Source organism: Electrophorus electricus, chromosome 1 (assembly GCF_041902795.1).
Source record: "Electrophorus electricus isolate QZ-2024a chromosome 1, ASM4190279v1, whole genome shotgun sequence".
NCBI lineage: Eukaryota > Metazoa > Chordata > Actinopteri > Gymnotiformes > Gymnotidae > Electrophorus > Electrophorus electricus.
In genome coordinates this window covers 3,411,117-3,424,722 of record NC_137497.1, presented here as the reverse complement: position 1 = coordinate 3,424,722, position 13,606 = coordinate 3,411,117, and the positions used below count along the sequence as shown (strand labels likewise).

The following is a 13,606-nucleotide window of genomic DNA, read 5'->3' as shown; positions in this document are numbered from 1 at the left end:
CATGCACTGTTATCCTGAACTACTCTCAGAAACCAGCAGTGCATCTGTTAAGATATCAAGAGGTTTGGTATTTCACCAGTTTGATTGTTCCTGCAAACCTGCCAAATAGCATTAATCTCATATGACAGTGTAAGTTCTAGTTAAATTATTTAACCAGTCTCATAAAATGGTTGAAATTTTATGTAACATTAAATTTAATCATCAGCATTAGCTGCTGACATTTAATAACAGTAAAGATCCAGTTACTTATTACTTATTACTCCAGGTGAGACAGTGCAGTAGATGTAGTGCTACTAGACTCTGACTGACCCCAGGTGAGACAGTGCTGTAGATGTAGTGCTACTAGAGTCTGACTATCCCCAGGTGGGGCAGTGCTGTAGATGTAGTGTAGTTCTGTCTATAATCATTTTGGATTTTTAGTGAATGCTGTTTAGCAGCAGTTTTGGGGTTTCTAGTGACATGCTCACTTTTGCCCTTAAATATGTCCCTCTAAAGAGTTTTTGAGGTAATTAGTAAACTGTACTCTTATCTGTATGTGTGTGTATATATAGTCTCCTCATTGACGTCATGTATGTATGTGTATAGTGACTCATCTCTGATGTGTGTGTGTGGTCTCCTTACATGTCTGTATATATAGAGTTTCATTACTGATTGTGTGTATAGTATCATTAATTTGCATGTTTGCATATGTATAGTATTGTTACTCTCCTATCTATCTATCTATCTATCTATCTAGCTAGCTAGCTAGCTAGCTACAGTTCAGACTCTTGCTAATGTTTTCTATAGTCTTTAACATTGTTCCATCATTTCTGACTTTCTTCTTGTTTTGCTTGTTCTAACAGTGTTTGTTTTTGCCATATGACGCCGTGTGTATTATGACCTGTTTTTCCTGTTATTAGGAATCGTCCTTATAATGTCAGTTACATCCTACTAACCTATAGCCCCGCCCACCTATAGCCCCGCCCACCTATAGCCCCACCCACCTCTGACTCCTGAGTGTTACTGTACAGTGTAAATCTAACGGTGTATCTCCCACTCTACTGTGTATCAGTCTGTTCCTCATTAATGCCCAGTTCTCCATCACTATCCAAGTTCATTTATTTCAGCACACAAGTCTGTTAATGTTTTCATTAGTACTTTATTATACAGTAGTTTCATTACTGACATTTTGGCTGTATGTGTATGTAAATACAGTAGTTTCATTACTGACATTATGACTGGATGTATCTACAGAAGAGCTCATCCTGTTCTACATCCACACAAAGACATGGAAGAGTCCATACAGCAGGACTCTCACACACCAGTGGATGATGCCCTACACAGAGTCTTATCCACACACAAAACCAGCATGAAGAACAAGTATAAGAGTTTAATTGAGGGAATCAAATCACAAGAGAATAAAACCTTCCTGAACAGGGTTTACACACAACTCTACATCATAGAAGGAGAGAGTGAAGGAGTGAATGAAGAACATGAGGTTTTACAGATGGAGAAAACACCCAGGAAACAGCTGGTACAAGACACTCCAATCTACTGCTCAGACATCTTTAAACCTGTACAAGGTCCTGAAGGAGACATGAAGGAAGAGAAGATCAGAGCTGTGATGGCTGAAGGTGTCAGACACACAGAACCAAAAGAAGATAAAGGCCCAGAATGCCAAAGCTCAGAACTGTTCTGACTAAAGGCATTGCAGGCATTGGGAACCTGTCTCAGTGCAGAAATTTATTCTGGACTGGGCAGAGGGAAAAGCCAATAGGGATGTAGATTTCATGTTTGTGCTTCCATTCCATGAGCTGAACCTAGTTAAAGATGACCAGTACAGTCTGCATAGACTCCTGTGTCACTTCCACCCTGAGATCAAAGACCTGGACCCAAAAATATATGATGTGTACAAAGTTGTGTTCATCTTTGATGGCCTGGATGAAAGCAGAATTCAATTGAACTTTTCCCAGTGTCATAAAGTGTCTGACATAAGCATGACATCATCAGTGGGTGTGTTGACGTCAAACCTCATCAATGGAGAGCTGCTTCCCTCTGCTCTCATCTGGATAACCTCCTGACCAGCAGCAACCAATCAAATCCCTCCTCAGTACATCAACCGTGTGACAGAAATTCAGAGATTCACGGAACCACAGAAGGAGGAGTACTTCAGGAAGAGAATCAGTGACCAAGACCAAGCTGAGAAAATCATCTCGCACATAAAGACAGCAAAGAGCCTCCACATCATGTGTCATATACCAGTCTTCTGTTGGATCTCAGTCATGGTGCTTCAGGAAATACTAAAACAAACTGATACAGAAATCCCTAAAACTCTGACTGAGATGTACACACAGTTCCTGCACATTTAGATAAACATGAAGAATGAGAAGTATGAGGGGGAAAAAGGAAAGCGATCAAAAGAAACATCTGGAATCCAACAGTTCCATGATTCTGAAACTGTTTGAACTGGCTTTCAAACAGCTGATGATGGGAAACATGTTATTCTATGAAGAAGACCTGAGAGAGTGTGGCATTGATGTCACTGAGGCCTCCGTGTACTCTGGGATCTGCACAGAGATCTTTAGGGAGGAATCTGTACTTCACCAGAGGAAGCTCTACTGCTTTGTACATCTGAGTTTTCAGGAGTTCTTTGCTGCTCTCTATGTGTTTCACTGCTATGTGCAAAAGAACATGGTGGTACTGAAGATCTTTCTGCATGAAAGGAACAGATCTTTTCCTGAACTTTCCTTGGATGTTTTTCTGAAAAGTGCAGTGAATACAGCCTTGAAGAGCCCAAAAGGAGAGCTGGATCTCTTCCTCCGATTCCTTCATGGCATTTCCCTGGAATCCAGTCAGAAAGTCCTACACGGCCTACTGACACCCACTCAGAGCAGCCCGGAGAGTGTCAAGAAAATAATACCAAACCTCAGATGGAGTCAGAAACAAAATGTGAGAGATATATCAATCTCACTCACTGCTTGATTGAAATGAAGGACACCTCTCTACATGAAAACATCCAGAAATTCCTCAAGGCCAAGTCTTCCAGAAAGCTCACACTGGCTCAGTGTTCAGCACTGGCCTTCAAGCTGCAGATGTCAGAGGAGATGCTGGATGAACTGAACATGAAGAAATACAAAACATCTCTAAATGGGTTTTGGAGACTCCTCCCAGCTGTGAGCAACTGCAGAAGGGCTCTGTGAGTATTTAACCACAATCACTGTATCTTAGTTAACTGAGGTTGAATCAGATTTTCTTGCACATATGAAAACCACAGTGAAAGAGCACAGATGCAGGTGTTTGATAGACAAGTGGTGGAGTCTGCTAGCAGGAACAGCAGACTGCAGGGATGGGAGGGAAGGGTATTAGAAACATCTGGGAGGGGTATAAGAATCATCATGGATGGGAACAATATACAAGTGTGATGGGTCGGCAAAATCAGACACTTGCGGGTATGAAACAGTAGGTTGGTTTATTTTTACTTCAGCGTTGTGCAGTAATCCAGGGTGAAGGAAAAAAGAGCATCTACAGGGACAATCCAAGCCATAGAGAACATAACAGTCTGAGTCAGAAACCAGATCAGTCACAAAAGAACCAGGCAGACAATCCAGAAGGGGCAGGCAAAGTACAATAACGAGGAACACTAAGAAAGGGTACGGCACACAGAAAGACTCTCCACAATAACGCTCGGTATGCTTTTAGAAAACTATCGGCAATACTTCGCAATGATTTAGGGTCTGAAACAGTCTTATATACCCCAAGAATCAGGACAAAGGTGAGTTCAATATTCCGGTGAAACTGATCTGATCGGACGCCTCTGATTGGTTGAATCGTTGACTGGGTGACGAACGGGTTGCTGGGTATTGTAGTCTGGGGATCTGGTGGTATGACAATAAGGGATTAAATATACTGGACTCACAACACCTTTACAAAGATAATGGGGAGGGGTATTAGAATCATCAGGGGTGGAAACAGTATATAAGTGATTAAATATATTGGACTCAAAACACCTTTACATAGATAATGGGGAAGGGTATTAAAATTATCAGAGGTGCAAACAGTATATAAGTGATTAAATATACTGGACTCTATATACTGGACAAAACAGTATATAAGTGGCATACAAGACATACAAAAACACTGTCCAACAATCACAGACCCAGGAGATCAGAGACCAGATGTAAAAAAACACTACAACAATCAAAGACAAGGAAAGTAGCGCAAAAAGTCTATAGAAGTTTATATAGGCAGGTGGTTAAGGGTAGACAAGTGTGTAGCATTTATATAGGGAGGTGATTAAGGGTAGACTGGTGTGTAGAGTTTATATAGGGAGGTGATTATGGGAGGATAGGTGTGTAGAGTTTATATAGGCGGGTGGTTAAGGGTAGACAAGTGTGTAGCGTTTATATAGGGAGGTGGTTAAGGGGAGACTGGTGTGTAGAGTTTATATAGGGAGGTGATTATGGGAGGATAGGTGTGTAGAGTTTATATAGGGAGGTGATTATGGGAGGATAGGTGTGTAGAGTTTATATAGGGAGGAGATAGGGAGTAGACTTAGAGTTGCATACAAAGATAGAAGAACAACATAACAGAAAAAATGAATGTATATATCACTAGCCTAAGACCCTTTAAACACAAGAAATACTGAGAGCTAAAACTAATACATCCATATGTTGTTTATTTATTGTCTCATCAAAAAACAGGCCAACACCAGGATGTTATTACAAGATGGCGCTGGTGAGGTCGGCTGCCGTCACGACTGCTCCGTCCACACCTGGCACTTTTTTCACTATTTTTTTCGCTCTTTTCACTATCTCTGTCATCTCTAAAACCCTCCTCTCTGCATCATAACGTGCATCTCATACAGCAGAGATGCTCTTATTTCTCTTGATCTACATAACACTCACCTCAAGCCGTCTCTAACCTCGGACCCAAGATGGCCGACGGAGATCCTGAGGTAGAACAAAGGATGTGATGCGAGTAAACGGCCTTGAAGAAAGCGAGCTGGCGTCAGGAACAGGCTGAGGACTTGGGCACACCGAGCTCCCTTACCTAACATCCTGCTAGCCAATGTCCAGCCTCTGGACAACAAGCTTGACGACCTCCTGGCCAGGATAAAGTTCCAGAGGGACATTCGGGACTGCAACCTACTCTGCTTCACCGAATCATGGCTGAACCCAGCGGTACCAAGCCAAGCTATCCAGCCGGCCGAGTTCTTCTCGGTTCACCACATGGACAGGACGGCGAATTCGGGGAAGTCGAGAGGCGGTGGAGTGTATGTGATGGTAAACAACAGCTGGTGCAACGATGTCAGTGTTGTTACTCTTGCCCGCTCCTGCTCAGCCAACCTGGTGCTGCTCACCCTCAAGTTTCGTCCCTTCTACCTTCCTCATGAGTTCACCTCGGTCATCGTCGACACCGTGTACATTCCACCTCAGGCCAACACAGACACTGCACTGTGTGAACTTCATGAGGCTCTCACACAGTTTCAGGTACAACACCAGGATGCTGCACTTATCCTTGTTGGGGATTTCAACAGTGCTAACCTCAAGCGTGCAGTGTCCAACCTTTACCAGCACGTAACCTTCCCCACCAGGGGAAATAGGACACCAGACCACTGCTACAGCCCATACAAGGACAGCTACAATGCACGAGCTTATCCACCATTTGGTGAGTCGGACCACACCGCCATCTTCCTCATACCAAAATATAAACAAAGGCTGAAACGGCAAACTCCGGTTCAGAGGGAGGTCGCGCGCTGGACAGACCAATCGGTGGCCACTCTGCAGGATGCTCTGGATGACGCAGACTGGAACATGTTCCGGCGCAGCACTGATGATGTCAGCAAGTATACGGAGGCAGTAGTAGGGTTTATTGGGAAACTGGTGGATGATACGATCTCAAGAGCCACCATCAAGATGTTTCCCAACCAGAAGCCCTGGGTGGACAAAATCATCTGCGAGGCTCTGAACTCTCGCACTGCTGCCTACAACATGGGGATCATCAGCGGGAACATGGATGAGTACAAGTCTGGGGCATGCGGGGTGCGCAGGCGGTGAGAGAGGTGAAGTGGCGCTACGGGAGGAAACTAGAATCACAGTTCCAGCAGAGTGGCTCTAGATTCCTGTGGCAGTGGCTACGGATAATCATGGATTACAAGAGCCCACCCTCCAGACTGATGATCAGGGACTAGACAGCATCTGCTGTAGAGTCCTCAAAGCATGTGCATACCAGCTAGCCCCGGTATTCACCGACATCTTCAACTTCTCCCTGATGCTCGGTATTGTCCAATCCAGCTTCAAGCGATCCACCATCGTCCCTGTCCCAAAGAAATCTCGACCTTCCGGCCTCAACAACTACCGCCCTGTTGCCCTCACATTGGTCGTGATGAAGCGCTTTGAAAAGCTGGTCAGAGACTTCATCACCTCTTCACTGCCAGCCTCCATGGACCCACTGCAGTTTGGATACAGCCACAACCGCTTCACTGATGATGCAATTACACATCTGCTTCAGACCATACTGACCCACCTGGACAAAGGGAGGGGTAATTATGTTAAAATGGTCTTTGTTGACTACAATTGAGCATTTAACACTATCATCCTCTCCCTACTCACTACTAAGTTGGAGGATCTAGGACTGCATCCATCCCTGTGTGACTGGATCTCCAACTTCCTAACAGACAGACCACAATCAGTACAGGTGGGCAAATGCATCTCATGCACCCTCCCCCTCAGCACTGGGGCTCCTCAGGGTTGTGTCCTAAGCCCCCTGCTCTACTCACTGTACACCCACGACTGCACAGCCACTTCCAGCTCTACCATCATTGTCAAGTTCGCTGACGATACCGTTGTCATGGGCCTGATCTCGGAAAACAACGAGAGGGCCTACCTGGAGGAGAAAATAATCTCCTCCTAAACATCAGCAAGACAAAGGTGCTGATTGTGGACTGCAGCAAGAAGCAGGAGCGGCACTACCAACCTCTGAGGATCAACGGAACCACAGTGGAGAGAGTTGACAGTTTCAGGTACCTCGGAGTTCACATCTCGCAGGACCTGTCCTGGTCCCACCACACCAACTCCCTAGCAAAGAAGGCTCGTCAGCATCTTTACCAACTCAGACACCTAAGAGATTTCAGACTGCCCTCCAAGGTGCTTCTACACCTGCACTATCGAGAGCATCCTCACGGGGAACATCACAGTCTGGTTTGGGAACAGCACCGAGCAGGACAGACAAGCACTCCAGAGGGTGGCGCATTCAGCAGAGCGCATCACTCATACGGAACTTCCTGACCTGCAGACCATCTACTACAAGCGGTGCCAGACCAAGGACCCCACCCATCTCAACAATAGTCTCTTCTCTCTGTTGACGTCAGGGCAGTGCTTTCGCTCCCTGAAGACCAACACAGAGAGACTGAAGAGGAGCTTCTTCATGCAGGCCATTCGGGCCCTGAATCAGGGCAACTGATGAACTGTGGGGACCACTCTGTGTACTCTGTGTACCACTCTGTGTACTGTGTAAAAAGACTGCAATAACTGTAACCTGTAAATTGTAAGAAAAACTGGAAATTCTACAGTATCTATATACAAATATATATACACACACACACACACACACACACACACACACACACAAATTATATATATATATATATATATATATATATATATATATATATATATAGTACATTGTGTATATATACATGTTATACAAATATTGTAATCTATTGCATCTCTCCTCAGCTCGAACAGAAGTCACAAAGGCATTTCACTGCAAGTTAGACCATGTATGATTATGTACGTGACAAACTTTGAAACTATTTTATCCACCTAACACTGCCACCTCTCATACACGCAGTCACTGTTTAATGCAACTAGTTCAGACTATTATAGAGCTTCAAGTAGCGATATATATTCAACTGAATAGACATTTAACAGCATATTGCCATCCCATTACTCCAAATTCCTACAGTAAAAACACTACAATCTCATAATCTTAATATGTTGCAAAGTGTTTTCCAAGTATATCACAGAGTGAACTAAAATTTGAATTGTTTTTTTCCATGTAATTTCAAAATATACTATAGTGAACTGATTAGCTATTTGCACAATATTGCTCTATATTTTATCCACCTTCCCACATTAGGAAATCTTATGAGTAGCTAAGAAAGTGATCTTTATAAATGTAGTGGATTTAACAGAAAAAAAGGGAAGGTTTGAATTTCCAAAAAATAAAACTTCTCTTCTATATATCCTCCTGACTAGACTAAGTCTCCTATTTTATTTTATTTTTTTACTTCTGCAATTGTCTGGAAGGTAATGAGCATACTGAAAACATTTACATTTTTTAAAATGTTTTTATTTTAAAAATATCATGTGTCCACTACAGTGGACATCTGAACACACTACCTATGAAACTGAATTGTAATCACAGTAAATCAATCCCAAAGAAAATACCAAATTGTCATAATATTTATGATGAAAACTACTAACAGCTAATCTATATGTAACTCTTTTCTAGTGTATGTCTAGTGTTTGTATTTTGATGTTATGGAGTTATGTTTATGGAGTACGATATTTCAAAAAGCAATTCCCTGTCTTTGAAACACAGAGGAAGATCTTGCACTTTGTACACATCACATACGTTTTGCTGTTGCAACCAGACCTGCAAAACATTGATGCATGTGTTTCATCCACCATCTTTGGGAGATGGATGGCCTCATAGTGTCTCAAAGCTGCATTTGTCTGAGGTTTCCACTTTTGATGTAGGGGAGTGTCATCTTCACTCTCACTGGAGATTCCTACTTCGACCTGAGTAATCATGTGCTCACCAAGGAGCAATTTGAATTCAAGGAACTTCAGTGGTTTCTTTCCCAGAACTTGGCAGTCAGTCAGTCTTATACTGAAGCCATACATTGGTGATTGCCAATCAAAAAAGTGGAAAATTGTATGCACTGTCCATTTCCAAGTGCGAGTGGCCAGCCTATAGAAACTTAGCAACTGGTTAACTGGTTTGTTGTCAAACCACTTGATGACAGCAAGTTCAGGATCTGACCTGACCAGCATCTCAGATGCTCCTCTTCCTTTCCTTTTGATGGCCTGATCCCCTATAATGTTGCACTCCTTTGGAATTCCGTTCTTCATGAGAGTTCCTGTACCTCCCAAGCATTTCTCCATCATGGTGTCCAGGACATTTGTAAAGAACCTGTCAAAAAACAGGTGGGTTCCTCTGGAAACAGTCTTTGCCAAATAAAGAACCTCTTGTTCTCCAATGCCCAATCCCTCTGTGACTCTGAAGGTGGTCTTACCTTGGTAAACCACAACATCTAAGACCATACCCCTTGGTGTGGCCAAGACAAACAGCTTCAATCCAGTCGGGTATGGTTTGACTGGTACATACTGGCGAATTGGGCAGCGAACAGTAAATGGAATCATTTGCTCATCAATGGACAATTTTCCTGTTCTAAGCTGATTTAGACATCCTTGCCTCACTTTGTTCAGAAGGGGCCTGACTTTCCACAAGAGGTCTCTGCTTTTGTCCTCATCTGAAATATCAAGGTCATTGACAATCTTAATGGAATTTCTTAGTTTATAGAATAGATTTTTGGTCATGGATTCTGCCACTACTTGAACTCTGCTGTTTGAGGCCCAATACATCTGTATATTTAGATATCCTAGACAGGCCATGTAGACAGAACTGCCAATGAATGTTTTCAACTCTTCAGGAGTGGTGTTTAGTGCTGCTCCAGACACAAGGACTTCATGTTGGTTTGTGCGCACAGCCATTTCTTCAAACACAGAGTAATCAATGTACTGTTATGTGTTATGGCATCATTACTCTGAATAATGGAAAAATTATACAGTTGATGGTTGAATCTTAGAAAAATAATAAAGGTAGAAAAAGAATATTAGTCTCAATTATTGTTAGAATTAATTATCAGAATAAATCATTTTTGTGAAAAAAAAATGTAAGTAAAAATGTATATGTATATATGTAAATGGTAATATATTATTTTGAGAATACAAAGTCAATGTGTACATTGTAGTGCTGCCCCAGAGTGGACAGCGAATGGATGTGGACGGTTTTGCTTGCTCTGACTTTTCTGCCTCTGTTTGCCCTATCTCAGTTTCATCCTCTAAGCTCTCTCAGTCCTCTGCCTCAAAAACTGCATCTTGACCTTTTTCATCAGACAACTCAATATCTGAGTTTTCATCAACAATTCGCATTAGCATTCTCTCTACCTCTGATAGTGAATTGCTTCCTTCGTAGTTGAAAAATACAGAAAACAAAATATAGGTAATAAGTACAAATGTACACCGTGGAGGACATTTTTTAAACACTCTCCTATAATCGTAATATATTTTTACATGACTTTAGAAAATGGTTTAAAGTGTTCTTAGGAGATTCATATAAAACATGACAACAACATTTCAAGACAAAATTTGCTCAATGATAAGTATTAAGCACTAATTGTTAAAAAACTATGATAGTCTTGTTCTTTTAAGGTAATGTTGATTAGGGCACTGAATAACTGAGGCTTATTATAATTTTCCAGATTCTTCCAGTGATCCATACAGTATTGATTAGATTCTCCTGAGCCATGTCATCCTATAGCATGTGTCCCTGGGTCCTGCTGTTATCTGTGCTGACGGTCATAACCGGTAAGTTGACAGAATGGCTTCTTTGTTTTCTAAATGTTTCAGCTTGGTCCCATTCTGTTGTATTATAATCCAGTTTTATAACTGTATATCTTTTGTGCTCAGCGTAGAAAACAGAAAACATACCTGAGCATAGAAAACATTTAGTAATTGGCAGAATATAAATTGAGGTAAATGTTGTTTTGTTATTGATACTTGAAAGTATCAAGTATCAAAAGCCATTTTATTTGGTATTGGATATATTTAACAAGCGATAGAGACGAATATTTACCTTATATCTAATATAGCCAACCTTGCTAGGCTACCTTTGGGTACTAGAGAGAGGAACAGAGCCTCTCTTCAGTAATATGCTCCCACACAGGCTGGTGTTCAGTCTTGTCATTCTCTTTATGAGTGCAGGTACCAGGCTGGTTGGGATAGTGGTATATATGAGGTTGAGTGTGTTCCTCAAGTAACCCTTTTCTCTCAAGCTTCTTCCCTTTATGAGACCAAATCATTGGGGCTCATCTCTTGGGATTTCTCTGGTATCTCTCTATTAAGCTCTGAGTTCTGTGGGTGTGATTTTTGTTTTGTTTTTTTTTGTTTTTTTAAGGGGTGGGGGGTGTCTTAATTTTCACATTATATCACAGGTGTAAAAAACTTAATTCTCCTCCCATTCCAGACATTAACATACAAACATAATGCATTGTCAGACTTCTATAAAAGACAAACAGACAATACACGTAAAATCAAAGGACAGAATAGGTTATATTTGTAAGGGCTGGCACTGCGCTGAGGCCCCCCGGCCACCAGAGGGAGAACTTGAGTCAACCAGACTACTAATCAGGCTTGATGCCTGACAGCTGGGCTAGATCTGTAAAAGCTCAGTGACCCAGTCGCTCAGTGTTGGGTCCTTGCTAATGTTTTGAGCCAAGCTCCTAGCTGGTAACTCTGGGTATTGAGGTCTGTGAGCCCTTTGTAGCACCTCTCTTCTGCTCTGTGAGGGTGTATGTGTTTTTACACATCCCCTCCTTTCTCCAGTTTTACCTCTTGAGTCTGTCTCTCTCCCGAGGCTTTCCTTAGCCATCAGAGTTCCTCCAGGTTTCTGGTTTTGTTTGGGAAGTTTTAGTTTGGTTTTTCCCAGTGTACTGGGGATGCCATTCTTCCTGTGCTGTCCTTTGTTCTCCCTTTTTTCACGCTTGGTGTGGTGGTTCAATTTTTCTTCTTGTTTTATCTGTTCCAAGGTCTAATTGTTCTGCTCACAGGCCCACCATCATTAGAGCGTGGTTGCTCACCCAGTAGGCTGTTGGTGTCATCACCTAGCTGATGTGGGTTTGAGCTCACCCAACAATATTATCATGCTGTCAGTTTCCATGTTCTTAGGAAAGGTTGCCAAATAGTATTCTGGTAGACCTTCTGACAGCGTATCTAATCTTCTCCATGGTATGGGGATGGGACATGACTTTCCTGATCCAGTTACTGTATGTGGGTGGAATGGGTTCTTTCCATTTAAATGGTGACTTTCCTAGAGAAGGTCTCAAAGATGACTTGCCAGAATGTGTAGAGCTTTGGCCATTTCCAAAAGGAATGCAGTAGTATTGGGGTTACAGGAGTAGGAAAGCATAATGGAAAGCAGTCTGGCTTCAAGGCAGCAAAGTCCTCCATCACTGATCTGTTCTAAAAGGGGTGTGGTCTCATTGTCTGATTTATGCTCTTATGCAGTTGTTTCTGTTTTTATTCTATATTTTTGTTATTTAGTGCCTTTTAAAACTCCACTTTCTTAATCTTTCAGTGCCTGTACCAACCTCTTCAGTAAAGGTGAATCTTCATGATGATGCTACTCTCCCCTGCACTCAGACATGTTCTGGTCTGGTCACATGGACTGTGTCCCATAAACAACATGACATTCTGGCTCAGTGTGACCAGACATCCTGTCAGTCAAAGGAGGGATTTCACATGTCACATGATCAGAACCTGAAGGGAGATTTCTCCCTCACCATCACTGATGTTGATTACACTAAGAGGACCTGGTACACCTGTGAATGTGATGGTGTAGACATCTGTGATGAGACTATGGATAGAGGGTAAGGTTTGTTCTCTCAGTCTTTGCTAATGAACCCTTAATGATTTAGGTTTAATAGTGTGTATTAGATTTGAGCCCATTTGAAGTTCCTGATGGTTTTTGTTTTCAGCATTGAGTTCTTCAGTTTGGATCAAGCCCAATGAAAATCTGGTGCTGGATTTGCCCATATCAGAGTCAGTGAAGGTGATGTATAACAGCACAGGTGCAGCTGCTCACTCTAGTGGACAGATCTGCACAGTGGCTGGAAGCTCATTACAATGTAAAGATGAATACGCACAGAGAGCATCTCTGATCTCTGCTGTTGAGCTGAGAGAAACAGCACCATCTGATAGTGGAGTTTACACGATCTGGGACACTCAATGTTGTCTAGAATTATTTTGTTAGGGAGAGAGTGTATGTAGTGTCAGTAAGGAATCTAGATAAGGTGTAGTGATAAAATTTAATGCAGTTCTCAATAACTTCATTATAACTGCATACTGTTAAAGAATGGCATCTTCTCATCTTACAAAACCCTAGTAGTATGGTGGGGGTTTTTGGGTTTTTTTTTTTTTTTTTTTTAAATTAGTAAACTTGTGCATGAATAATGTTTGTCATGAAGGGGATGCAAAGTCAGACTGCTTTCTTGCATCATGAATGGTCTGCTTATTGTTTGTCAGACTGTAATATGCAATTATGAAACTGAGGCCTTAGTCCTGCTGTTGTGTGCATGTAAATTATCTATTATGCTGTGTTAATATGTAAATGTAGTCAGTGATGGTGTAGTGATTATGTACCAGAGTGAACACTGAACCATCATATGAACCACAGTTTAAACAGCATATGGCACATGTTAAAACCATACACACATGATTATAACTCTGCACTGTTTAAATAGTGGCTTATATTTACTGACAATTGTGTGTTGCAGAACTCC

At 42.0% G+C, this 13,606-nt stretch overlaps 1 protein-coding gene and 1 pseudogene across 1 annotated transcript; both read left to right on the top strand.

The window, feature by feature from the left end:
• Positions 1 to 2,060: 2,060 nt before the first annotated feature.
• On the top strand, positions 2,061 to 2,961 carry LOC145651620 (protein NLRC3-like; annotated as a pseudogene).
• LOC145658567 (uncharacterized) lies at positions 2,929 to 7,436 on the top strand. Its single transcript, XM_081716000.1, has 2 exons — positions 2,929 to 3,175; positions 4,680 to 7,436. The coding sequence occupies exon 2, from the start codon at positions 5,208 to 5,210 to the stop codon at positions 6,033 to 6,035; it is 828 nt and encodes a 275-aa protein (XP_081572126.1). The 5' UTR covers positions 2,929 to 3,175; positions 4,680 to 5,207; the 3' UTR covers positions 6,036 to 7,436.
• Positions 7,437 to 13,606: the final 6,170 nt, after the last annotated feature.